General features: G+C 35.7%; 1 protein-coding gene across 4 annotated transcripts in view; it reads right to left on the minus strand.

The window, feature by feature from the left end:
• Positions 1–26,742, minus strand: part of RLF (RLF zinc finger) — a 72,124-nt gene that overhangs the window by 36,874 nt on the left and 8,508 nt on the right. For 3 of the 4 annotated variants that reach the window (XM_070610050.1, XM_070610051.1, XM_070610052.1), the window contains exons 2-4: positions 8,939–9,093; positions 7,447–7,528; positions 3,347–3,479 (exon numbers count right to left, since the gene is read on the minus strand). In XM_070610050.1, the coding sequence (XP_070466151.1) occupies positions 3,347–3,479; positions 7,447–7,528; positions 8,939–9,093 (370 nt within the window). Of the gene's footprint in view, positions 1–3,346; positions 3,480–7,446; positions 7,529–8,938; positions 9,094–26,742 lie in introns of those variants that run through there. The other variant, XM_070610053.1, reaches the window with a different exon arrangement.

A 26,742-nucleotide genomic window follows, 5' to 3' on the forward strand; every position in this document is an offset into this window, starting at 1 on the left:
ATGAAATACCAGTAATGCAGATAAGACACTTAGCACACGGCAAGGCAGAGGGCAAATGCTCAATATTAGTTGTTGTTATTTCTCTCTGATATCTTCCTCATTACACTACCAGCAATTTGAACAAATACATGTCTTGCTAACTTTTGTATTCCCTACAACAGCACTAAGCACAATGCCTTGTATATTAGAGATATTTAATAAAATCATGTATTTTGCTACTGAATGGTTATCACTCCTCAATCAAATGCTTTTAATATCTCCTCACCTGGGCTCAAATTCTGCCTCCACAATTTTAACTATGTGGCCTTGGACATATGTAATCTCTCACCTATTTTATGGATTAAATGAGATACAGCAAGCACTAATACAACACCCATCACATAACAGGTACTCTATAGGTCTGCTATTATTTCTATGAGGTAAAACTATTTTACTGAATACATTATAACTACAGTTAAACCGCTGTATCAATTTTTAACATACAGATCAATCTTGCATTTTAAAAATCATTCTAAGTTATGTTAAAATCAATTTTTACTTAATGTTACTTTCTAAAAGGAAATCCACCCATACTCTTCAATACTTAAAAGGATATAATAAATGCACACTGAGAAGTCTCATTCCCAAATATGATCCTTTCTGTATTTTTTTCCAAAGATTTTAATACAAAAAAATTTTTAATCATATATCCTCTCCTCCATCTAGATTCAACAACTGAACTGTTTTGCCATATTTCTTTACCTAGCTTTTCTTTTTCCAAGCCATTTAAAAATAAGTTGCAAATATCATGACAGTTTACCCCGTATATATTCCATCATGTAAAAAATGGTAATATTTAAGGCCCAGTTAAAAAGCAGTTTCTTTTTTTCTTTTTTAACAGGAAAGCCTACTTTTGTTTTTACTGGAGGCTCAGGTGGCATATAACAATTCATAAAATGGCTTCAGAGGTGGGGGGTAGGGGTAGAAGAGAAGCAAAAAATAAACTGGGTTTGGAAAGAAAAACAATTAGGAGGAGGTAAGAGCTGGCTGGTTCCTTTTCAGCCTGATTTAGGGGAGGGAGTTCGTGCCTCTACACAAGATGGATCCCTTCCTTCAACCCACGGTAGGGGAGAGAGAAAAAGCAGCGAAGGGTTGTTGCTTTGGCCCTCCTGAGCCTCAAGGAAAAGGAGAAAAGCCAGTGTTTTGATGTCATGAATCAGGAAAGTAGGGGAGGAAGGTGCTGGCTAGGGTATAGGTCAGTTGGAAAAACTGGCAGATACCAAATGGTAACTCTGGGTGTCCTCTGAGCTCTGAGGTGGAATCACTCCGGGGGAAGGGGGGTGAAAGTCGGGGGGCCAGGGCCATGTGGTCCACTGTTGATGGGGGCTTAGGTCTCTGGGGCTGTGGGCTGCCTATGCCCAGGCAGCTGGTGCCATCACTCCTGGGGCTCAGGCCATGAAGCATCAATGGGGCCTTGGCCTTACCATCCCCACCTTCTATGGTAGGCTGCTGGGTGTGGAAAGGCCTTCAGTACATGGGCCAGAATCTGGGTGGGGGGACCCACTCATTTCCCTGCTGATCACGTCAGGCAGAAGCATCAAGAACTAGTAATTATTACACACTTCAGTAATAAACTGGGCTTATGGGGGGGGGAGGGGATTGGGAATAAAATTCAAGAATTCAAAGCAGAAAAAAACAAAAATCCTATAGACTTTTCTTTTATTCAAAAAACTACTGAAAAGCACTTATTGAGTTCCTCGGATGTTAAAAAAAATGTGTGTTTTTATGCTTCTGACTACTACATTATTGAACAGAAGACAATGAGATGATAATCATTACTTTCTGGCATCAAATGTTAGTATCTGGGCTGCATGGGCAGCAGAACTATAAAGGAAGCTTTCTAATCTTTTGACCGGAAATTAGGGTAAGAGCCAACTGAGAAAGCAGGCAAGCCACAGGCTGCTCACCACTTATACCGTGGTTCTCAGAATAATTCCTTAGATATGTAGGTATTCTGTCTCCATTCAGAGTCTTATAGATAGTGGGTAGTTCATTAATCTTTATTCAATAGATACAATACCATGGAATGTTAGGCAAACAGTGCTTCTCCCCATTTCTTGATCTTTTCTACATGAAAAGAAATTAAGTACTGTTAACTCCTGAGGTGGGGTGATATATTTAATTAGTACATCAGGGGAAAATAAACAGGAGACATTTAACGGAACTCTATCCATTTTCCTCTTGGGCTTGGACCTGCCTACAAAGAGCATGTGTTCTTCTCCACCCTAGTCAGGCCTTATCTGGACTGGGATCTGCCTAATTCTGGCAATTCTGAAATTATTTGGCTCTGTCCTCTAACAACGTTTTTTAATAACAAAGGTGATATTTTGGCCTCCATCTGCCTATATTTACAAAGGGATGCCATTTATTGGGAACCTCAACAGAAAATAAACACCCATCTCTTTTCTATTTAATAGCTCTTTTCCTTACTTTTTTCCTTTTTTGTCAGTCTAACTGATAAGCAGAATTATCAGAGGAAGGGGACCAAGAGAAAATCTAAGTACCCTTACTGACAATCTTCTCATTTTCACTATACAGAAAAACCCAAAGAGCATGTATACAGTAGGTTGTCAAACCTGGTGAATGAATAAACTAACTGGAATATTTTAAAGCATCAATATTCAAACGGCCTGTACTAAGACCTAAACTAAGGAGGTACCAAAAGTGTAAATAAAAGCTGTTCTGAAACTCATTTTTATTCCCAAAACATACTTAACATAACAGAATGTGATCCTTTTAATTTTCCACTAATTTAAAGCAAATGAAATCACAATTGTTGGTCACATCAAATGAGATACTTTTGTGTGTCTAGAATGCAAATGTCAACTCAAATTCATAAATCTTCTGGACCTAAACCAACAATTTTTTGCAAACAAAAATTTTCATTCTTTGCATTTCTATACAAAACACTAAATTCCATATTTCATAAGTTTAAAATAAAATAGCAGTTTTTTTCATGGTCCTCAGCTGTAGTAACCAGTGAACAAAATATGAGCAAAGTTCTACTATATACCAAAGACTCAGAAGCAGATTATTCATTTCTTCCTCAGGAACTTTGTATGAACATTCTCACTCAATGCAGCATTTTAAAATAAATACAAAGGGATACTTAACACACTACCAAAAAATGCAAGAATCCTTAGGCAAAACATTAAATGCTAATGGTTAGCTTTTATTATTCAAAGGAGAACAGAATGACTGGTATAGATATACAGGTGAAATTTACAAAATTTTAACCTATAAATAATTTTAATTCTCTTAGAACTAAATCCTCCTTCAATATAGTCAGCGAAATTTTAAGGCTTACCTTCTTCTGTTTCTACTGGCTGTTGAGACAGAATTTTAAGAAGAATTGGGTTTTTCCACACCCCTTCCTTGGTAACATGAACCAATATTTGTAGGTTATTATTTCCAAATTCCAATAATGCATCATGTGACTCCTAAAACAAAAACAGCATATCCAGAAAACAGGCTAATAAGCAATATAAAAAGTAGTTTTGCCTTTTCAATATATCTGGACATCTATGCAAGGACCTCTATCTTGGATTTCCTAAAAAGAAACAAGTAGAAAAGCAACTATCCTGAAAGCTTTGTGAAATTCTGTTGCTGTTTTAAAAGTAGGGTGTGTTTTCACTGTTAAAGTGCACCTTTATATGTTTTCCTGAATTCTCCGTATGTAAAATTATCACAATTCAATTTACATCTTTGCATTACTAATTATTTTAATTATTTAATTATTTTAAGGTCTTTGGTACAGCTTTCTTTTAAAGGATTCTACAGTATTCACACAGGCAACCTATTTCTTCCAAGAGAAATACTAAATAACACCAATTGTTAATATACTTTTTTAGTTATTTAAATTTTTCTATCAAATGACTTTTTAAATGAGGTGGCTCTCTATACTGTCATGGAAAGTATACATTGTTAGGTGTCATTCTACCGCCTCAGAAAACAAATAAAATGTAATTGCCAATGGTTTGTTCTTTAAAATACTTATAAACACAAAGGCTGGAAAGAAAGAGGTCAGAAATTTAACCTGACATAAATGGTTAAGTGTATCTCTCACTGTCTTCTATTACTAGTGGATTATTGGTTGTTCCCATATTCTAAAATTTGAATTCATTTTCCCTTATTTTAGACTGCTGAAATTCTCAAAGAACATAAGCTTCCATTTATAGGACTATTCCTTTGTAAAATGTAAGTTAAAAACGTTCCAGGGCCAGCCCAGTGGCATAGTGGTTAAGTTCACGTGCTCTGCTTCAGCGGCCCGGAGTCCACAGGTTCGGGTCTCTGGTGCAGACTAACACACCACTCATTGAGCCATGCTGTGGGGGCGTCCCATATACAAAATACAGGAAGACTGGCACAGACGTTAGCTCAGGGCCAATCTTTCTCACTAAAAAAACAAAACAAAAAGCCAAAACAAAACAAAATGTTCACAGACATAAGAATATAATCATATTCACTTAAGTAAAATATAAAAAAAAAGTTCATTTTTTCACCTTAATTTTCATGTCAAAATGACAGGTTTTTAACATACACACTCCCAATATGCTGAGTTATCTTCTGCTAAGAAAGGGTTTAAGATATAAAATTAACACAGGAAGTAATATTTCCAATTAATAGTTTACTAATAGCAATATTTAACTAATGCTGCAATTTTCCTTTAATGGCTTGACATGTCTTCAGGCTTCTTTCTCCTTCACTTAGGGCGACAGGTATTTACTTTGCAGTGAAGATGAAGACTCCACATGAACATTCCAGAATTTTCTGTGTTAACCATATTGGTAATATGTAACAGACTACTACTACACTTTAGCAGAAAACACTATCACCTACCATGATACACAGCAACTAAAATAAAAAGCCACAGTTTTGGTTGAAAACAAAAACAGTTTCTACTTTTTCATCTGTTCAAAATACAGTTTATTCTGAGTAAGAAGGATGTGTGTAATCCTTGGTTACCAATAGATATATATTTATTACAGCAAAATTTTTTTTAAAAGTAACATTAAATAGAGTCTTTAAAAGCTATGGTGGAATTTTTAAAATAATTTTAGAACTTAGATTTGTTTGTTTCTTTCCTTTTTTTTTTGAGGAAGATTAGCCCTGAGCTAACATCCATGCTCATCCTCCTCTGTATATGTGGGACGCCTGCCACAGTATGTCTTGATAAGCAGTGCACAGGTCCACACCCAGGATCCAAACTGGTGAGCCCCAGGCCGCCAAAGCAGAACGCATGAACTTAAGTGCAGCACCACTGAGCCAGCCACTGTTTCTTTTTCAAGGTAAAAATATCCTGCTCCACATCTTGTACTCTACAATACAGAAATACTAGAGTAAGATGTTCACTCTAGCACTTTTTACAACAAATAGTGAAGAGATTTGGCCAAACAATTTATGGTGCAACCACATAAGACAACCCCAGGCAGTAATTAAAAAAGGAGATCTATATATGCAATCCTAGACACATACGCCCATGATAAATTAAGTTTTAAAAAAGTTGCAAAAAATGAGGATCTTATTTTTGTTTATTAAAAAATCCATTTCAGAGTGTATTTTTATATCCATAGGGAAAAGGTCTGGAAGGGTTACACAAACTGTCAATAGTGATTGAGAGTATTCTATCCATGGCCTATTCTGATAAAACTATTCTCTTATCAAAAGTATCCTCAAAACCCTCTGCTGCCTTGTCTATTTATCATCTAAAATAGGAAAACTTCAAGGTTGTATTTTTTAGATTTCAACAGGGACCATGTCTTACATTTATCTGTAACTCTACTGCATTTATCTTACTGAACACTTATTCAAAAATACCTCCTGGGGCCAGCCCCATGGCCAAGTGGTTAAGTTCGCACACTCTGCTTCGGTGGCCCAGGGTTTCGCATGTTCAAGTCCTGGGCGCAGACATGGCACCACTCATTGGGCCATGCCGAGGTGGCATCCCACATGCCACAACTAGAAGGACTCACAACTAAAAATACACAACTATGTACCGGGGGGCTTTGGGAGAAAAAGGAAAAATAAAATCTTTAAAAACAAAAAACAAAAAAACCCAAAATATACCCTAAATGTCTCATAAATGCTGGAAAAAGTTATACAGGTGGGAAAAAAAGGCAAATATTTTATTCAGGCATACAATCTAAGAAAAGAATGAAGAAATATGAAAGTATTCTCTGTGCTAAGGATACGAATGAAAATAAGAGTAACAGCCCTAATAAGTAGATTTGCCCTTCTAGAATGTTGTATGTCAGGACAAAACTTCTGGTGGGCTTCAAAACACAGAGTGACAAAATCAATGTGCCAAGTATGAAAGATGATTTTAGCAGCCATATTAATATGTAAGGAATTAGGACCACATTACAGGGATTAAAATAGGCCAAGAATATGAGAAAGAATCCTCTCCTCCCCAAAGAGAAAATGATTAACGTTCTATCATTTCATTTTGGGTTATATATCCCAGAGGAAAGACGTTTCCAGATAATGAGGCATGTCTGTTAATATGCAAATCTTTACTTGTGTCTACATGAAACAGGTCCAGGCTACTATGGAGTTTGTGTCCTCCAAGAAGCAGTTAACAAAGCAAGCTCTGGGGACAAATCTCAGTGTAACTTTGGGCGAGCTAATTAACCTCTCTACACCTGTTTCCCCAGTTGGAAACGGAGATTCCTACATTATAAGGTTTGTAATTTGATCAAAAGATATGAAACACGTAAAAGATCATGTAGAGCACTGGCACATAATTAGTGATAATAAATGAATGAAGGCTATTACTATTTATTATATCGTATTTTTTAAAAATAGTTTTTCTGTCTCTACCAGTTACAGGCAAATTTGCCTCCTGTTGCTGGCATTGCACTTGCTTTTCCTCCTACCCTACTCTCCCTTTCCAACTTGCTACTTTCTGATCTGCTCACCTACTAAGAAAGCTGATAATCAAGCCAATGAGAGGCAACGTAGCTCTCTTATAAGTAAAATGCATGAACAGAATCTATGATGACAATTATGGCTGTACAGGAGACTTTTAATGCTTGACACAATCCCTGAAGCGTTAGGGGGAAATTAACTAGACAACTGTACTACGAATAATCTAAATATAGCTACCTTATAACCATATACGATTTTACATTTTTAACAGCTTTATTCTGTTTAAAGGTTTGTTTTTGAATAATGAAAACTTTTTTGTTGATTTCCAAGCTATGTAAAGGCTAACAAAACCAAACGAAAGAAAAAAACCACAATTTTTAAGATACCCTCTTCATCTGGAAGGCCTCCTTCTCATTTCATGAATACCAGTACTACAAATATGTTTTTCTTCTAAGTTTCCAATTTTAGTTTTCTGGGAGAAATTAACTAGGTGTCTTGGATACCTAAACAGAAACCTTTTTTGAGCCCGAATCAACTCACCTGTAGAGTCTGAAGGAAGAGTACCCAGACTTCACATGGCAGTTCACTTTCAGACACTGAAAGCAGTAATTCAAAACAACTCCTACAATATAAACAACTAAGTCAGTATATAAAGGTGGTTATAGTCATAATCAGGTACAGTATAACAGTGATACTGAATATACATTTTACATTTGTTTAGACTATTCCAAATTTGTTTTTATTCTTCAAAATTTTCTTCAACATTGTCATATTGGCTTTTCAACTTTAAAACGGAGAAGAAAAACCAAGAGGCTTTATAATTACACTGCTGCTTTAAGACATTTGGTAGTAATATAAGCCCTTTAGAAATCATATTCCAAGCAGTTTTATTTAGTTTATTAGGGTATGGGGAGGGTACCCATGTAAGAACCATTCTGATTCCAGAAGACAGAAACACGAGTTCATACTGTTGTCAATTCAGCTGATAAAGTGATAAATACATGTAACTGTCATCTATATAGGTTCCTGTCACTTGCAGAGGAAGCAGAAAGACCGGCAAGGTCATTTCTTTACCTCTAACAAATGAAGCAAGAAAAAAAACAGTTTCTTCTTTCTACCCTAACCATTACCTGGAAGAAATAACAAGAAGAATTTTAAAAAGGAAATGCTTAACAACTTGAATAAAGACCAACTCAAAATACCAAGCAACCAACACCTCTCTAAAATCTTACAGAATGTTATTTTACCCCTTAGCACAGGTAACAGAGAAAGTGGGATTAGTAGGAGAAATAATGGGATTATAAAACCAAGAATGTTTGTGTTTCATAAAGGTATGGTGTTTCAGGTTTTGGGCTTTGGAAAATAGAAAGGAAAACAGGTAAGGCCAGAGAAAAATAAAACGGACCACCCAGACTAGAAGTTATCCCATCAAACAATCCGTAAAGTAAACCAAGGGGATTCCCCAGCTAAGAACTAAATAGCTGTGTATTTTTTCAATTTGTAGATGAAAACTACATTAAAGGTGTAGTTTTGTCTGCTACTAGGCAGCCAAATATTAAAACAGCAGCTAAATTATCAAGGACTCTTAGGGTGGTAATCTAAGAGTCTACTCTGATACTACACCTCAATATTTTCTGCTAGTAAAATTATTCTTAGTTGAAATAATATAATTGAATCGCAGAATTTCATAGTGTTTCTCCCCAAAGTGTTCCTCAAAGACCACTACGGTTTGCAGATACTCTGTCACTTGAACTGATCTATACCTAAGGACAGAAGTATCATTCTTGGATTCTAAGCCTGAGTAGGAAAAGTGACTCTAGAGGCAATTAAAGATTATGTTGTTTGGCTGGAGCTTCATTTGTACTTTATCTCCTGGGAACCTGAGCATGAAGGCTAAGAGCAAAGGAAATTTCGTTAGAAGGTATAGCTCTAATGGTGCTCTGAATAAAGTCCTGCCACAGTAAAGAGAAGTCAGGCAAACATTACAACCAAAAGTACTCAATTTTAAAGTGATTTAAGTTCTTAAACTTACAGTACTAATCTGCCAAGCACTAAGAGGACATCTTCACATTCAGTAGTTAAATACGGGCGTGCACTGGCAAAACTTTGGATGGCAAGTCGATATACCTCCAGAAGATACACAATATGTTCTGATGCATTCTTGTTGCTTGCATATTGCAATAAGGTCTAAAATATAAAATTAAAGTTTTAATTATTTGAAAAATAAAAACAATGAAACAAATAGATTATCTTTGTTCTTAAACACACTACCCACACCACCCTGTCTCTTTTTCCCTAACAGGTGCATATACCTTTTACTTTCCTCCAGTTTGTTTAGAGGATTCTATTTTCATCACTTAATGAATTGTTATTTTGAGTTAAAGAAAAGTGAGAACTGTTCTTTTGACATGAGAACAAATCTAATAGTAGAGCCATAAAACACCTACAGTTGTTCTCACTAGAGGTCTCAAGTTAACGTCTCTGAAATTCAGTGAGTTTCGTTACTACAACATTAAATTGAGCACCAACCATGTGCCGAGCACTGGGTCTACAAGAATAGGACTATGATCCCTGCCTTCTACAAGAAAATACTATTGAGTACGGCCTTCAGTTCTAGAGCTCCATAAAATCCATTTTTTTCTGCACACACAGAATTGATTAGGCTTTATTTACACTAACCAATTTATAAAAGGTTGATGTTATATTTGTATTTTTAATGAATTTTTTTTTTTTTTTTTTTGAAATTAACATATAGGCCAAATGCCAGTTTATTTGTTTACAGTGGGGGATAGTCATATTACCACCCAAGGTACCCCATTTCCCATAGTTTGGTATCTAAGAAGATATCTGGTAAGTAGGAAATCTAAAACAAAGGAAAATTAAACCACAATAAAGTCTAATATGTTACATGTGCCCAACGCTAAGAATCTGTTGAAATGATAGTGGAAAGCCAGCTTATGTTCTCTCTGGGAAGTGCTGGAAAACTACTGCCATATTCTTGTCTAGGGACTCTCTAGGTTCCAGGGAGCTGCTCTCTCTTCTATTAATATATTTCTTTCTTCTAACAAATGATTAGGTTTTACTTATGCTTAAATGATATATCTAGTTAGATTAATACTTGAATTATACATAGGCAGGATACAAGTTTTTCCCCCAGAATACACCTTCTGACTGGGCTAGGGGGTTCCTAACAATCTTTGGTTGGGACTACTTCAATAGGAAAGTCTTTTTTTCAGAGGGTAGCTTCATCTTGAGTGAATTACATATGATTTGAATTGATTACTCCCAAAACTTCAAACATTCCTAACGTCCTGTCTTCACTTTGATTTTTCTGCCTAAAGAACTACAAATAGCCGTGGTAACAATGCCGGATTCCACTGGGTTTTCTGCAGCTTCAGTTTCCACACTAACAGTCCCTATATCAGTTCTGATAATTAAGAACTGACTGGTCTTGATTACTTGGGGCGGGGAGGGGGGGGCTACCTTACAAGGAAATACATGATAAACCTTTAAATCATATACAGAAAAAGCTCTCTCAACCAACACATTGGATTGTCTGATCTTTGCATACCTGAATGATCAAGCCAGTTAAGCTATTTTAGTATATCCATTCAATTAAGTATCTTTGCTTTATCACAGACACTTCAGAGAAGTGGGCTCCTTCTGTGTTTTCAGAAAAGCATTATGTCCCCATTTTCAAATCCCAAATTTTAATAAAAAAGAAAAAACTGAATAATAACAGGATCATAGAACTGACTCCATAACAATCCTTTCAGCTAAATGAATAGAGAGAAGTAACAGAGAATATGTGCTTATCTGTTATGTAAATAAGATTTCACATAATCTCTCTTAAAAAATTTATTAAAATCTATGTTAGAAAGAAATTCTGTTTTAGGTCAGCAAATTACTTATTGTCCGAACTGGTTAACCTAAAAAGCAGAGAGCTTTCCAAATTTATATTCAGTACGAGATTTTATGCTCTCTAAAGTCAGATACCATGTCTTATCAATATAGGCCTAACATTCCTCCACTCACTTCTAGCCCCCACCCCCAGACATTCTCAAGTCTCACTAAATGTTTGTTGAACACATTCACCATTTTATTCATTTGACAAATATTTATTGATGGTCTATTCTATGTATAGCGCTAGGTGCTGGCGAAAAAGATATGGGAGGCTATCTTCATGGAGCTTTCAGAACGAGTCAACACAACATGACAGTTGAAACTACACATGCAAATTAACCAACTGCTGGCTAAAGTATGCAAAGAGAAGGGCAGAGTGTATACAGATCAGGTGTGTCTTTCCACAGTCCCCCCTTGCCACTTAGAATGTTCCTGCCACCAATCAATATCTTCTGACACAGACATTCCATTAAGACTTCCACAAGTCACATAATTTCAAAGATTCAATATTTTTTATATTATTAAAGATTCAATATTTTTTATATTCCTAAATCTTTTCCCCCTCATGTGTTAGTCCAATGAAACAGTGAGATCTCTTTAATATATCCGTTATGGGCATACTCAGGGCATCTGAAGAATCACTGGAACAATCTTCACTATCATCTTTTTTAAAAGCTCAAGATTAAGCTGAATGAATTATAGCCATCCAAATAACATTTTACATATCTCATGTAAACAAAATTCTACCAAAAGCAGTAAGGTCACATTTTCTCTTTAGAAATTTAAATTTTAGACACCAAAAAACCTGAAAGAGAAAGGAGTAATAAATGATAATATGACTCCCTCAAGTTTACTGGCATTCTGCAAAGACCAAATTAATGGGCTCTTCTCTGTTTCAATAAACTCATTTATTCCACAAATGTCTGCCATGTGCCAATAGTGTGCTGGGTAATGAGGATGGAGACTCTCCCTGCCCTTAAAGAGCTAACTACACTGAGAAGTCATGTATAGAAAAATTAGCCCAATCAGGCACCAACTTTGATGATTTTAAACATTCTTATTGGGGTGCTCTCATTCGCATCCCAGGCAGATTACTCTCAAGTCCTCGGTATATACCTTAACTGCCAATTAGACATTTCCATCTGGATATCCTATTCAAATTTCCAACTCAACATGTCCAAAACAGACACGTTCCTCAGCAAATATGCTCTTCCTCCTATGTTCCATCTGCCTCTTTTCAGGAGTTAGAGCTAAAAAACTATCTTTGAAATCACTACACCAAAGTTTGTTGATTCAACCTCAGAAATACCTTCGTCTCCATTCCCTATGCTTTATTTCTATAGCCAGTGACCTAGATCAACCCCCCAACATCCCTCCCGAGCTACAACAGTTTACTTCTCTAGGCTAAATACCCTCCAGTTCTGTAAATGTGTTATAATCATGACATACTTGTATAAAAAACTTAATGCACAGGAAAAAAAAAAAACTAGAAGGAACTCAACTAAAATGCTAATACGGTTATCAGCACTGGGGTAGTGGTAGGATTATGAACAATTTTTTATCATCTTTATATTTTTTAAACTCCCCAAATTTTCTTTAATAAGCATTATTACATTTATAATGAAGGAAAAAAAATCTCCCCTCATCCCTACTCTATCTACACTCCCCACTACATAGTTTCAAAGAGGTTGGCAGTATCCTATTTTCTGAAACTATCAAGGAGGGAGAATTTTCTTTCAGGATGGTCATAATTTATGCAGGGATGCATTCCAATTTAAAATTCAAATGGTTCAAGACTAATTTTTCCAATGAAATAAACAAAATTAATATTTTTGAGCAATAGTATGGGCTAGGCACTTTCCTAAGAGCTTTACAGACTACTAACATTTAATACTTACAACAACCCTGTGAACTAGATGATTTATCACCAGCCCATTTTAAAAATGAGGAAACGATGGCATAGAGAAATTAAGTTATCTGCCCAAAGTCACTCAGCAGGTAAGTGCTGACTTCAGGATTTGAACTAGGGTCATCTGACTCCAGAGCCCACGCTTAATCATTTTGCTTCATGTCTTTTCAGAATGCACAATTCTACAACTATTTTAAGGGCACTTTTAAATTCTGCTTTTTCCCCCTTAAGCATTATGTTTAATATTTTGCAGCAACTAGTATCATGGTCATCATTTGGCCTCCTTCCTGAGAGTTTACAACATCTAATTTTCAATTAAAGTGGCTGCTTCTGGGGAAAGTTTTCCAGTAATGGTGATGACTGACACTCCACACTTTAGAATGTTGGTGGTTCACAAAGAAATGACAAAATGTTTCTGGTATTTACTGTTAAAGCTGCATGTCCTATGGCCATAGGAAATTATGTGACTTTTAATAGAGGAGGATTTGCATTATTTCACATTTTGCACATAAAGTGAGAAGTTTTACTGATTTTAATTTCTCAACAGATGAAATTCCCAGAATTAAATAAATTTGAGTAAAAAGTGATTGCACTATGACAAACAGACTTCCAGCAGGGGGTAGCACTTGAGCTGGAATTGTGAAGTATAGGTCAAGTCTGAAAACGTGTAAGTGAGGGGAACAGGAGGGCTCCAAGTAGACAACAACTTGAACAAAGTCAGAAAAGACAACTAGAACAGATGGGGACAAACGGTCAGTCGGCAAGGAAGCACCGGAGGCTTCCCATGAAGAGACAAATCTGGGTGTGAGATGAAATGGAATGGGAAGAGAACAGCTGGCTGCTTATACTGAGAAAGTGGCTAGAGTAAAGGAAAATCTTTAAGTCTGTTACATACATTGCTATTAGGCACCCCTCTCACACTTTATACACTGGCTACATTTGGTTTTTTTTTTTTAAAGATTGGCACCTGGGCTAACAACTGTTGCCAATCTTTTTTTTTTTTTTTTTTTTCTGCTTTATCTCCCCAAACCCCCCCTGTACACAGTTGCATATCTTAGTTGCAGGTCCTTCTAGTTGTGGGATGCGGGATGCCACCTCAACGTGTCCTGACGAGCGGTGCCATGTCCGCGCCCAGGATCCAAACCCTGGGCCACCGCAGCAGAGCACGCTAACTTAACCACTCAGCCACGGAGCCGGCCCTAAACCCAGAAATATGACTTACTTATTACTCTATCTACCTATTCATCCATCCTGATTAAATTTCACTGGATTCCATCCATCATCCAGCCTACCAAGATTATTTTTAGATACTGATTCTGTCATGGGATTTAACTGTGCTTTCTAGCTTCATTTTGTTTTCGATTTTTAAAAGTACTTTGTGCTGTTTTATCATAAAAGTAATATCACTCACTGTTTAAAAAACAGGAAGACAGATAGATGGAGAAGTAAAAATAAATATTTCAATAATCCACACTATTACCACCCAGAAATAGACCACTGTTAATATTAAGTTCAAGGGGGTTTTATGCCTAAATTAAGCATTTTAATAGAAGCATACTAGATACTGTTTTGTAAAGTTTTCTTCAATATCAGTATTTTTATAGCTGCACAGCCTTGTGTGCATACCACAATTTATTACCCAATTCTCCATTTCTGGACATTATAGTTTCTATCTTTGCATTATTATACATAATGTTCAGAGCACTCCTCTACCTAATTTTTTCCATGTATCCAAGACAATTTTCTTAGAATTATGTCCTACAAGTGGAATTGCTGAGTCAAAGGATGAATAATTGTTATGGCTTTGTATAGTGCCAAATTCTGCTCCAGAAAATTTGTTCCAATTATTCCTATTATTATTGTCAGATAGTGACAGATTGAGGAAATGTCACAATTATTGTACCTTACAATCTAAACACAATTTTTTGAGGGTCAGCTGGACAGGGGAAATACAATATTTTATTTATTCAATTTACAATCCTTTCATTATTGTTGCAGTTAAAATTTTTCATACATTTCTTTTATGATATAATCTTAAAATTTAATTACTATAGTACTGTGTGGTATCTTCATCTGAATTATCAATATCAGTGAGGAAGAGACCTTGGATGAGAAGAGAATCAACAGTTAACTTTAATCTTCCAAAAAACGAAGAGGGAACACTTCCTAACTCATTCTATAAGGTGGGCATTACCCTGATCCCAAAGCCAGACAAAGATTATAAGTACAGAAAACTACAGACCAATATTCCTCATGAACATTGATATAAAAACGATCAACGAAATACTAGCAAACTGAATTCAATGGTATGTTAAAACAGATTACACACCATGACCAAGTGGGATTTGTTTCTGGAATGCAAGGACGGTTCAGCATATGAAAATCAATGTGATATTCCACATTAAGAGAATGAAGAGGGAAAAAAACATGATCACCTTAACTGACGCAGAAAGGACATTTGACAAATTCAACACCCTTTCATAATAAAAAACACGCAACAAACTAGGAATAGAAAGAAACTTCTTCAAACATAACACAGACCATAGATGAAAACCCAACAACTAACATTTTACTCAATGGTGAAAGACTGAAAGCTTTTCCTTTAAGATCAGGAACAAGGATGCCTACTTTTACCACTTCTATTCAACATAGTACTAAAAGGTCTAGCAAAGTAATTAGGCAAGAAAAAGAAATAAAAGGCATCCAAATTGGAATGAGGTAAAAGTATCACTGTTTGCAGATGACATGATTTTATATGTAGAAAATACGAAAGATTCCACACAAAAAAACTATTAGAATAAACATTCAGCAAAGTTGCAGGACACAAAATCAATACATAAAAATCAGTTGTGTTTTTATACATTAACAAGGAACAATCTGAACAGGAAGTTAATTACTCCATTTACAACAGCATCAAAAATATTGTTAGGAATAAATTTAACCAAGAAAGTGAAAAACTTGCACAGTGAAAACTACAAAACCTTGCTGAAAGAAATTAAAGACGACACAAATAAATGGAAAGACATGACATGGAAATGTTCATGGATTAGAACACAATATTGTTAAGATGTCAATACTACCCAAAGCAATCTACAGATTCAATGCAATCCCTATCAAAATTCCAATGATAGCTTTTTGTTTTGTTTTGGAGAAACAGAAAAATCCATCCTGAAATTGATATGGAATTTCAAGGGACCCTGAATTGCGAAAACAATCTTGAAAAAGAAGAACAAAGTTGTAGATCTCATACTTCCTGATTTCAAAATCTTCTATAAAGTGATGGTACTCAAAGCAGTGTGTACTGGCATACAGACAGACACACAGATCAATGGAATACAACAGAGAATCCAGAAATAAACCCTCACATATAAGGTGAAATGATTTTCCACAAGGGTGCCAAGACCATTCAATGGGGGACAGGACAGTCTTTTCAACAAATGGTGCCAGGAAAATTGGATATCCATATGCAAAAGAATGAATTAAGACTTTTACCTTACAACATATGCAAAAATTAACTCAAATAGATTTAACAGCTAAAAGCATAGAACTTTCAGAAGAAAACAGACAGGAAAAGCTTAATGATATGGGATTTGGCAATGATTTCTTGGATGTGATACCAAAAGCACAAACAAAAGCAAAAATAGCTTAAATTGTACTACATCAAAATTAGAAACTTTTGTACACCAAAGGACACTACCAACATACTAAAAAGGCAACCCACAGAACGGGAGAAAATACTTGCAAATTATCTATCTGTTAAGGGATTAATATCCAGAATATATAAAGAAGACTTAAAACTCAGCAACGACAAAATAAAACAACCCAATTAAAAATGGGCAAAGGACTGGATTAGACATTTCTCCAAAGAAGATATTAAATGGCCAACAAGCACACATAAGATGCTTAGCGTCACTAATTAGGAAATGCAAATCAAAACCACAAGACACCACTTTACACCCATTAGGATAGCTATTATCAAAAAAAAAGAAAATAAGTGTTGGTGAGGATGTAGAGAATTTGGAACCCCTGTGCATTGTTAGTGAGAATGTAAAATGGTGGAGCCACTGTGGAAAATGGTATGGTGGTTCCTCCAAAAACGAAACACAATTTATCATATGAACCAGCAATTCCACTTCTGGATATATACGCAAAAGAACTGAAAGCAGGGACTTGAAGAGGTATTTGTACAATCATGTTCATTGCAGCATTATTTACAACAGCCAAAAGGAGAAAGCAAACCAAGAATCCATCAACAGATGAATGAATAAATAAATTGCGGTATATTCATACAATGGAATATTACTCAGCTCTACAAAGAAAGGAAATTTGACATATGCTACAACATGGATGAATCTTGAAGCCATCACACTACGTGAAATAAGCAAAGCATAAAGAGACAAATACTGTATAATTCCACTTATATGAGGTACCATAGTCAAATTCAGAGACGTAGACTAGAATGCTGGTTGCAGACACTGGGGAGTGGGAGGAATGGAGAATTAGTGTCTAATGGTTTCAGAGGTTCAGTGTGGGAAGATGAAAAAATTCTGGAGAGGAATGGTGGTGATGGTTGCATAACAATGGAATATATTTAATGCCACTGAACTATATACTTAAAAATTGTTAAAATGGCAAATTTTATATTATGCATATTTTACCACAATAAAAAAATATAAAAAAAAGAGTTACCTCTATGTCTCAACATTTTAGATTAGAAATTTTCAAGAAACAGAAGTAGGTGAGTGTGCAACAGGAAGACTAGAGAGAGAGAGGAGGATAAATTCAAATATCTCCCATTTTCTGCTTCAGTGAGTCACTACTACTAAAAGGATTGATCTGAAATACTTCTTAAATCTGGAGACTTTAAGATCCAAGCTTTATCACACTGGGGAAAAGTAACACAATTCTGAGGTAGCTGTGTAATAGAGTGAAATAACGTCCTTTGGGTGTGGATTCAAACCTCTGTCTCCATCATTTACCAGCTAACCTCTCTGGATCTTGGTTTTTTAAAATCAGTCAACTGAAATTGACTGAGTACTTATTTTGCGGCAGGCATTGTGCAATACAGATTTTTAAAAACTTGTAAAAATATATAACAAAATTTACCATCTTAATCATTTTTAAGAGTACAGTTCTGTGGCATTAAGTATATTTACACTGTTGTGCTATCATCACCAACATCCATCAACAGAACTCTTTTCATCTTGCAAAACTGAAACTGAACCCATTAAACAGTAACTCCCCATTTCCCTCTCCCTTCAGCCCCTGGCAACCACCCTTCTACTTCCTGTCTCAATGTGCAATACAGCTTTAATAATATTATACTTTCTATGTGAAAAAGCAACACAAGAGTGTGGTAATGGCATCAAGGTAGACAAATAGACCAATGGAACAGAATAGAGTCCAGAAATAGACCCACACACATACGGCTAATTGATTTTCAACAAGGTGCAAAGGCAATTTCTCAACTCAATGAGAAAGCAGTCTTTTCAAAAAATGATGCTGGAACATTTAGATATTCGTATTAAAAAAAAGAACTTCCATCCATCCCTCACATAATATACAAAAATTAACTCCAAATGGATCATAGATCTAAATGTAAAACTTAAAACAGTAAAATTTCTAGAAGGGAACAAAAGACAAAATCTTTGTGGTCTTGCGTTAGGTAGATTTCTCAGATATAAGATAAAAAACAATCTATAAACAAAAATGTTAATTAATTTAAGTTTATCAAAATTAACTTACGTTCTTCAAAAGATACTGTTAAGAGAATAAAAAGACAAGCCATAGCCTAGGAGAACTTCTTTGCAAAGCATGTACTATTTTCCTTGACCCTATCAGCTCTGTGGTTATAGAAGCAATCAACTTAACAGAAATAACCATGGCTTGGCTGCTCTTATGCCCACCTAATAATGTAGGACTTTTCTTTCCTGTTTGTCTCACCCAGTTTTTCCTGGAAGTTCTTGATGGTATCTCACATGAGTTCACCAACAGTTGTCCAGAACGAGTGACACTCTCCATGTTCTTCTGCTTCAGTTCACCCTTGTTGTGATCTGCTCCCTGCAAGCTGGTGAAAAGCACCTCAGCCTTTCCCCATGCCCACATCACCACAATGGAATCTGTGTCATGGCCAAGAGTGTTCCCTCCAGAGTCCCAAGTGAACCATAGGCAGAGAATGTGTGTAACTTAGAAATGATACAAATCACCATCCCCAATCTGTCTACCCTTTGGCATCTAAGCCCCAGCACTAAAAAAAAAGAGAATATCTATATCTATGTTATATTTTTGGTGAGGAAGATTGGCCCTGAACTAACATCAGTTGCCAATCTTCCTCTTTTTGCTAGAGAAAGATTGTCGGTGAGCAAACATCTGTGCCAATCTTCCTCCATTGCGTATGTGGGACACCACCACAGCACAGCTTCATGAGCAGTATGTAGGTCTGCATCCAGGATCCAAATCCGCAAACCCCAGGCTGCCAAAGCAGAGCGCACAAACTTAACCACTATGCCACCAAGCCAGCCTCAAAAAAAGAGGGAATGTATTTGATAAGGGTTTGTCTCCAGAAACACATTCCTCTCAAAACTCAATAATAAGATGACAATTTCTTTTCAATGTGCCAAAGATTTGAAAAGATATTTCACCAAAGATATAAGGATGGTAAATAAGCACATGAAAAGATACTCAACATAGTAAGTCATTAAGGAAATGCAAATTAGAACCACAATGAGCTACCACTAATTTTAGAATAGCTAAAATTAAAAAGACTGGCCACACTAAGTGGAAAGGAGGTGGAAAACTAGAACTCTCATACATTATTGGTGGGTATGTAAGATGATACAACTACTCTTAAAAACCCGTCACATGACCGAGCCATTCCACCTAGGTATTTACCCAAGAGAAAGAGAAAGTATTTGTCTACACAAAGACTTACACACAAATGTTCATAGCAGCTTTATTTGTAATAGCTAAAAACTGGTAACAAGCCAAATGTCTATCAACAGGTGAATGAATAAACAAATCATCATATAGCCATATTATGAATACTCAGGAATAAAAGCAATTAATTATTAATATATACATGAATTTGAAAATAATTATATTAAGTTAAAGAAGCCAAAGAGAAAGACTGGATAATTTTATTTATATAAAATTCTAAAAAATACAATCTAATCTATAGAGACAAAGCAGATCAACAGTTTGAGTGAGGATGGAAACGTGTAGGGGAGGAAGGTAAGAAAGAAGAAATACAAAGGGGTAGGAAGAAACTTTTAGGGGTGATGGATTTGTTATCTTGATTAGGGTGATGCTTTCATGTGTATATAGATATGCCAAAGCTTATCAAATTGTACATTTTAAATATGAGCAGTTTATTGTAAGTCAATTATACCTCAATAAAAGTTTTTTAAAAAGACAAATGGGCAATAAAATGCACAAAATCATAAAAGGAATTTAAATAAATTTCAATGTCTTGATTGTCAGATTTTTAATTTTTACTGCAATAAAATATAAAACTTCTGTGCATAAAAATAACATAAAAAATGAAGAGATAAACTGGAAAGAAGATAATCCTACTGTCTATGACCAACAAAGGATTCATGTCTAGAATATATAACTTCATAAAAACTGTTATGAAAAAGACAACCTAACTGAAAAAAGGAGCAAAAAATAAGAAAAGGCAATTCACAGAAGAGGAAATCTGAATAGCAATAAATATATACTAAAAAGATAAAGAACCCTTCCCAAGTAAACAGAAAAAAACAAAACCACAATGAGATACCACAGTCCACTCATCAGAATAGCTAAAATTAAACTGTGTGACTACACCAAGTACTGGCAAGAACGTGGGGCAACAGTAACTTTCATACTGATAACTAGCACAAACTGCTGCAAATACTTCGGAGAGCAACTTGGCAGTATTTATTATAATTGAAGATAGACCTATATATGAACCCAGGAATTCCACTGCAAGCATAAACCCTAAAGAAATTCTTGCACCCATGTATCAAGATATACTGGAAAGATATCCACCCCAGCAGTTAATGTAAATACCTTTAAATCCAACAACAAAAGAATAGACAAATGAACTGTGATATATTTACATAATAAAATACTACACACCAGTGAAAAATGAATGCATCAAAGCTATACATACCACTATAGATGAATCTTAGAAACATACTGAATTTTAAAAGCCTAAGAATACACACAGTACATCATTTAAGCAAAGCTACAAAATACTACTATACATTGTGTTGAAATGCACAAATGCAAAGCATAAAGATGCAGGGGAATGATTAAATACTAAAATCGGGATGGCAGTGAGAGGGACATGGTATCTGTGAAAGGATACATAGTTAGCTTCAATCGTTTTATTTCTTAGGTTGTGTGCACTTTAGTACGTTCTTTACTACTTTGCATGTTGGAGATATTTTATTTTTCAAAAAGTTACATACCCGTCAAAGTTCTGAGCAAAATGGATTTCCAACCTATATTCCCTATACCCAGCCCAGAGGGATCTACTCAGGAAGCTACTGGAGAGTACCCTCCCATATCCAAAATATAAGAGAGTAAAACAAGAAAAAGACATGACGGCCAGGAAATAGAGGATCTAACAAGAGAGAGAAGCCAAAACAAGCACTAAAACAATAGCTGATAAAATGGAAATTATTTAAAAGGGTAATACACAAGTACAAAAACAAGTAACATAAAGTGAATGTCCCATTAATTCTTCACTGAAACGCAACAAATAACACTTTTGTGTAATTGTAATTGTCTTTCACAACTTTTTCTATATATCACTGCTTTATAAAATGAGATCGTTTTCTAACTTTTTTTTAAAACAACGCATCTTGGATATCCTTTCATATCAATACATATAGCACTACCTTTTTTGCCTGTTTAAACTTTATTCGAAAAAATACTGAAATACAAAAAAGTAAAATTCACACAATCACACCACCTACAAATTTTGTCTGCAATAAAGAAGTGAAAGATCACACCTGTGTTCCATTCCCACTCCTCACCCCCAAATAACTCCTATAAACAATTTCGTGCATATGCCTTATATACAAAGACAACAGCTTTCTAATTCTTTGTAATAATCTCCTGGGTTCAAATGTTTTATGGCTCTGGGATGTTCAAAGGGTACTTAGTTTTTGGCATTTCCAAACCTAAAATATCTCTAAAAACCCTCATCCAGTCCAAGATGGATTCCTGGCATTTCTGCTCTTCCTTAAATTAGTAGGGTCTTCCCTTCTTTTTTTTTTTTTTTTTAAAGATTTTACTTTTTCCTTTTTCTCCCCAAAGCCCCCCGGTACATAGTTGTGTATTCTTCGTTGTGGGTTCCTCTAGTTGTGGCATGTGGGACGCTGCCTCAGCGTGGTCTGACGAGCAGTGCCATGTCCGCGCCCAGGATTCGAACCGACGAAACTCTGGGCCGCCTGCAGCGGAGTGCGCAAACTTAACCACTCGGCCACGGGGCCAGCCCCCGGGGTTCTTCCCTTCTTAATCACACATTTGCTTTAAATTTTTACTTTAGCAACCGACATCAATGAAGCTGATAATACAAAAGTAGCATGAAAAATCATTTCTTTATAACCTATTTGGAAAAGAGCAATAATGTTGCTTATTCAAAATGATTTATATTAGACTTCAAAATTATTATGCAATACTTAGGCACTGGGAATTGTTTTACTTATGTTCCTGTTGCCTAAGGACAAACTAGCTGGAAGGTGGATAAATACACATGATCAAACACTGACTACTGCTGTATTGTATCATAAGCAAATCTAACACAAAAAATTGTTGAATATGTATATTTTCCGCTAGACAGTAAACTCACAAAGGACAAGAACCACATCTGTTTTTTCATCAAAGCAGACCAGAACCCAGCATACTGAGTAGTACATAGCAGGTATTCTGTAATTATTTGCTTTTGATGCTTGACACTATTGTTAAAGGATATGCTAACTTATTTTTCAGGTTTGATTAAGACAGTTTTTCAGACACATATCTTTGATTAGAGTGAAATACACCTATATACTAAAACAAATTCAACTAAGTAGATTTGATTCCAAATTCTCATTGCTTCATTCAAACCCTATAAAGGAGGAGAGCGGCAAAATGTTGAACAAACTGCACTTGTGAAATTTTAAAAAGGGAATGCTTAGATCACATTTTTCGTTTTTTAGATCATATTTTTTAGAAGGGTGCTCACATCAGATTACAATGATACACTAGTCCTGAATTTTGTCTGGTGGCAAACAGATATGCCAAAGTTCAGAGCTATTGCTACCATAGCCTATTCTGATCCTCAGCTAGCACCCTAGATTGAGAGGGCGTTCCCCCTTAAAAGCTTTAAGCTGGAAAGGGAATGGGCTGGATAACCTCTAAAGTTCTTCCCCTAAACATAAGATTCTACGATTTTATGAAAACACGGCCAGCTTTTCCCCAGGGACTCAAATCTAATGTACTACAAATTCAAATCATTTTTGATATATGCATATTTCAGTAAAACGAAATACATAATTTAAATACCAAACAATAAACCAAAGTTAAAGCCAATAGCCAAAAGAATCAAAAATATTTTATATAGAATGATCTGTTGGTTGCAACAGATCAAATCCATTATACCCACTATAAACCCCAAAGAGCACCCACATTGCTTCAATATAGCAGACATTCATTGTAAATTATACTTCCAGTCTACAAAGCTCATCATATGCTCTCTAAATCTAAAACTATGCTAGCAAATGCTCTGTAAAGATCTAGGAAACTTCTTTTTTCTTTCAATAGGCTGTACATTGACCGGAAAATAGAAAAAGCTGCTCTACATGAAATTCTTTTGTAAAATAATATTCAAGATAGAAAGGAAATAAAGAAATTGACACAGTGGATACCTATCTGCTACCAAAAGCTATGCTAAGGGCAGTGTTGTACTGTTCCATTTGATCCTCACAACCAACCATGGGGTAGTTTTCTATTATCCCCAATTTTATAGACAAGAATATAGTTCCAAAGCAAGTTGTTGGAATGAAGAGTTAAAGTGAAATCTCCTAACTTCAAATCTACATTCTACTGGATATGTTCTCCATTTCATAAGACAATAAAACATCAGACTGACCAAACGTGGTGTTTTATCCACACTTACTGTCAGAACTCAGGGATAATCTGCTCTAGATTTAACATTTTCATTTACCAAGTTCTTTAAATGCTGAAATCAAGATTTCACTATGGGGGCCGGCCCCGTGGCCAAATGGTTACGTTTGAGCGCTCCACTTCGGCTGCTCAGGGTTTCACCGGTTTGGATCCCAGGCACAGATGCAGCACTGCTCATCAAACCATGCTGAGGCAGCATCCCATATAGCACAACCAGAGGCACTCACAACTAGAATATACAACTATGCATTGTGGGGCTTTGGGGAGAAGAAGAAGAAGAAAAAAAAGAAGATTGGCAACAGATGTTAGCTCAGGTGCCTATCTTAAAAAAAAAAAAAGATTTCACTATGAAGGAAAAAGCCAAGTAAGGATAGTGAGCATGACAACTAATGTAAACACACAATTTCAGTTCAAATTAGTAGAGTGGTTTCCACTGGGATGCACGTTTACCCTAGAGGAGTAAATAATAACCTATGAGGGGGAAGGAATATATTAATAATACTCTTATTTAAATGAGTTTTCAAAAATCTCATCCCTTTTATATTTTTCTGTTTGCTTATAACATATCGGTACTGTACAAATAAAACATATTAGGGCTGGCCCGGTGGCACAGCCGTTAAGTTCGCACGTTCCGCTTCTCGGCGGCCTGGAGTTCACCAGTTCGGCCCCCGGGTGTGGACATAGCACTGCTCATCAAGCCATGCTGTGGTAGGCATCCCACATATAAAAGTAGAGGAAGATGGGCATGGATATTAGCTCAGGGCCAAGCTTCCTCTCCTCAGCAAAAAGAGGAGGACTGGCACAGTAAGCTCAGGCTAATCTTCCTCAAAAAAAAAAAAAATTTAAATATTCATTTATTTCAATAAGGATGCACAAGACAAATGTTTGGAGATGATTCAGAAAACAATCCTTAGCAAATGTTTTTCAACAGAATGATATAATTTTGGAGGAGAATCAAACCTTAAAGGTCATCTCATTTAAGCAATTTGAGGCCCCAAATAAACTCATGTGGCCCAACGTCAAACACCCATTTGGTGGCACTTGATTTGAAAAGATATAAAGGTAACAATATAAGTTAGCTAATGGAAAGCACTAGGGTCTTTCCAGTTATTTAGCTATAACTTAGTCTTCCCAGACTCTAACAGCATTGATATATAAGAGATTAATAAATGTTTGTTGGAAATGAGCACACTGAAAATCTCTCACAGCAACAAGCAATTACTAATCAATCACTATTGGAATGTATTATACATTCCAATGGCTTCAGGTTAGGTTGCAACTAACTATATGTTTTGCTTCTTGAGAACCTCAAAGCAGCATGGAATCTCAAGATTACATGATCATAACTCGATGATTAAACACAATCAAATTTTAATGACTTTTAACTAGCAACATTTTAAAATACAGGTATGTAAAAATAAAAAGTAAAAATAAACCTCACAGGAAAAAATTTAAATATCTAATACATAGAAAAAATAAGCAAATGCTGTTAAAATGCAAATTAATGTAAGTGTGATAATTTTTTACTATTAGATTGGCAAATATTAAAAAGTTCAATAACACCAGAGTTGGCAAGGATACAGTGAAACAGGGACTCTCAAACACTATTGGTAGAAGTACACATTCAGCTTTTTGTAATCCAGTATTCATGAAAATTCAAAATAAGCATTCTCTTTAATCCAGTAATTTTTAATTTCCGGAATTTATACTATAGATATAAATAACCAATGTTTAATGTTCAAGGATGTTCACTACATTATTTGTGTTAACAACAAAAAAGAACACAGATGGTTTATTCTGGTACCATGTTCACCATGTACTGACACACAAAATTGTCTTCAATATATTAAATTAAAAAGTGAATTACAGAAGAGTGTGTATTTTGAGTTTTTAAGAATACACAAGAGACTGTTAACTCCTCTGGGGAGTGACTGGAGGGATGGAGGGCACAGGAGACTTTGACTTTCCCCATAAACCTTTTGTAGCATTGCATTTTATGCCTTGAGCACTGCTTTGATAGTTTAAAAAAATTTTTTTTAATTAAGAATGTTAAAGGTTTTGCTACCCGTAGAATTTAAAATCCATGAGGTTTCAATGGAATGCTATGTAGCTTTTTAAAATTTTTTTTAAATAAGCCTTCACTTTATTTTTTATTTTTATTTTTTTTGAGGAAGATTAGCCCTGAGCTAACTGCTGCCCATCCTCCTCTTTCTGCTGAGGAAGACTGGCCCTGAGCTAACATCCATGCCCATCTTCCTCTACTTTTATATGTGGGATGCCTACCACAGCATGGCTTGCCAAGCAGCGCCATGTCCGCACCTGGGATCTGAACCTGTGAACCTGAGGCCGCCAAAGCGGAACGTGCACACTTAACCGCTGCGCCACCAGGCCAGCCTCTATGTAGTTTTTTTTCTAATGGGATAAATGTGTGTATTCCACATGGAAAGATGTCGATAATACATTAAGTGAAATAAGGAAGTTTTAGTATAAAGTTTGATATTATTTTTCTAAAAACAGTACATATACATGTACATAGCATATAGAAAAATTCTGTAAGTATACATTTCCAAACTGTTAACCTAGGAAAACATAGTATTGGGATATAAGGGTGTATGTGACAGTTTTCATCTTTACTCTCTCTTCTTTTCATTGTTCTAATTTTTAACAGTTAGAATGTATTCATGGGTCCAGCCCCATGGCCAAGTGGTTAAGTTCGCGCACTCCACTTCAGCGGCCCAGGGTTTCACTGGTTCGGATCCTGGGAGCGGACATGGCACTGCTCATCAGGCCATGCTGAGGTGGCGCCCCACACAGCACAACCAACTGCACTTATAACTAGAATATACAACTATGTACTGGGGGGCCTT

This window comes from Equus przewalskii, chromosome 2 (assembly GCF_037783145.1).
Source record: "Equus przewalskii isolate Varuska chromosome 2, EquPr2, whole genome shotgun sequence".
NCBI classification, from domain to species: Eukaryota; Metazoa; Chordata; class Mammalia; order Perissodactyla; family Equidae; genus Equus; species Equus przewalskii.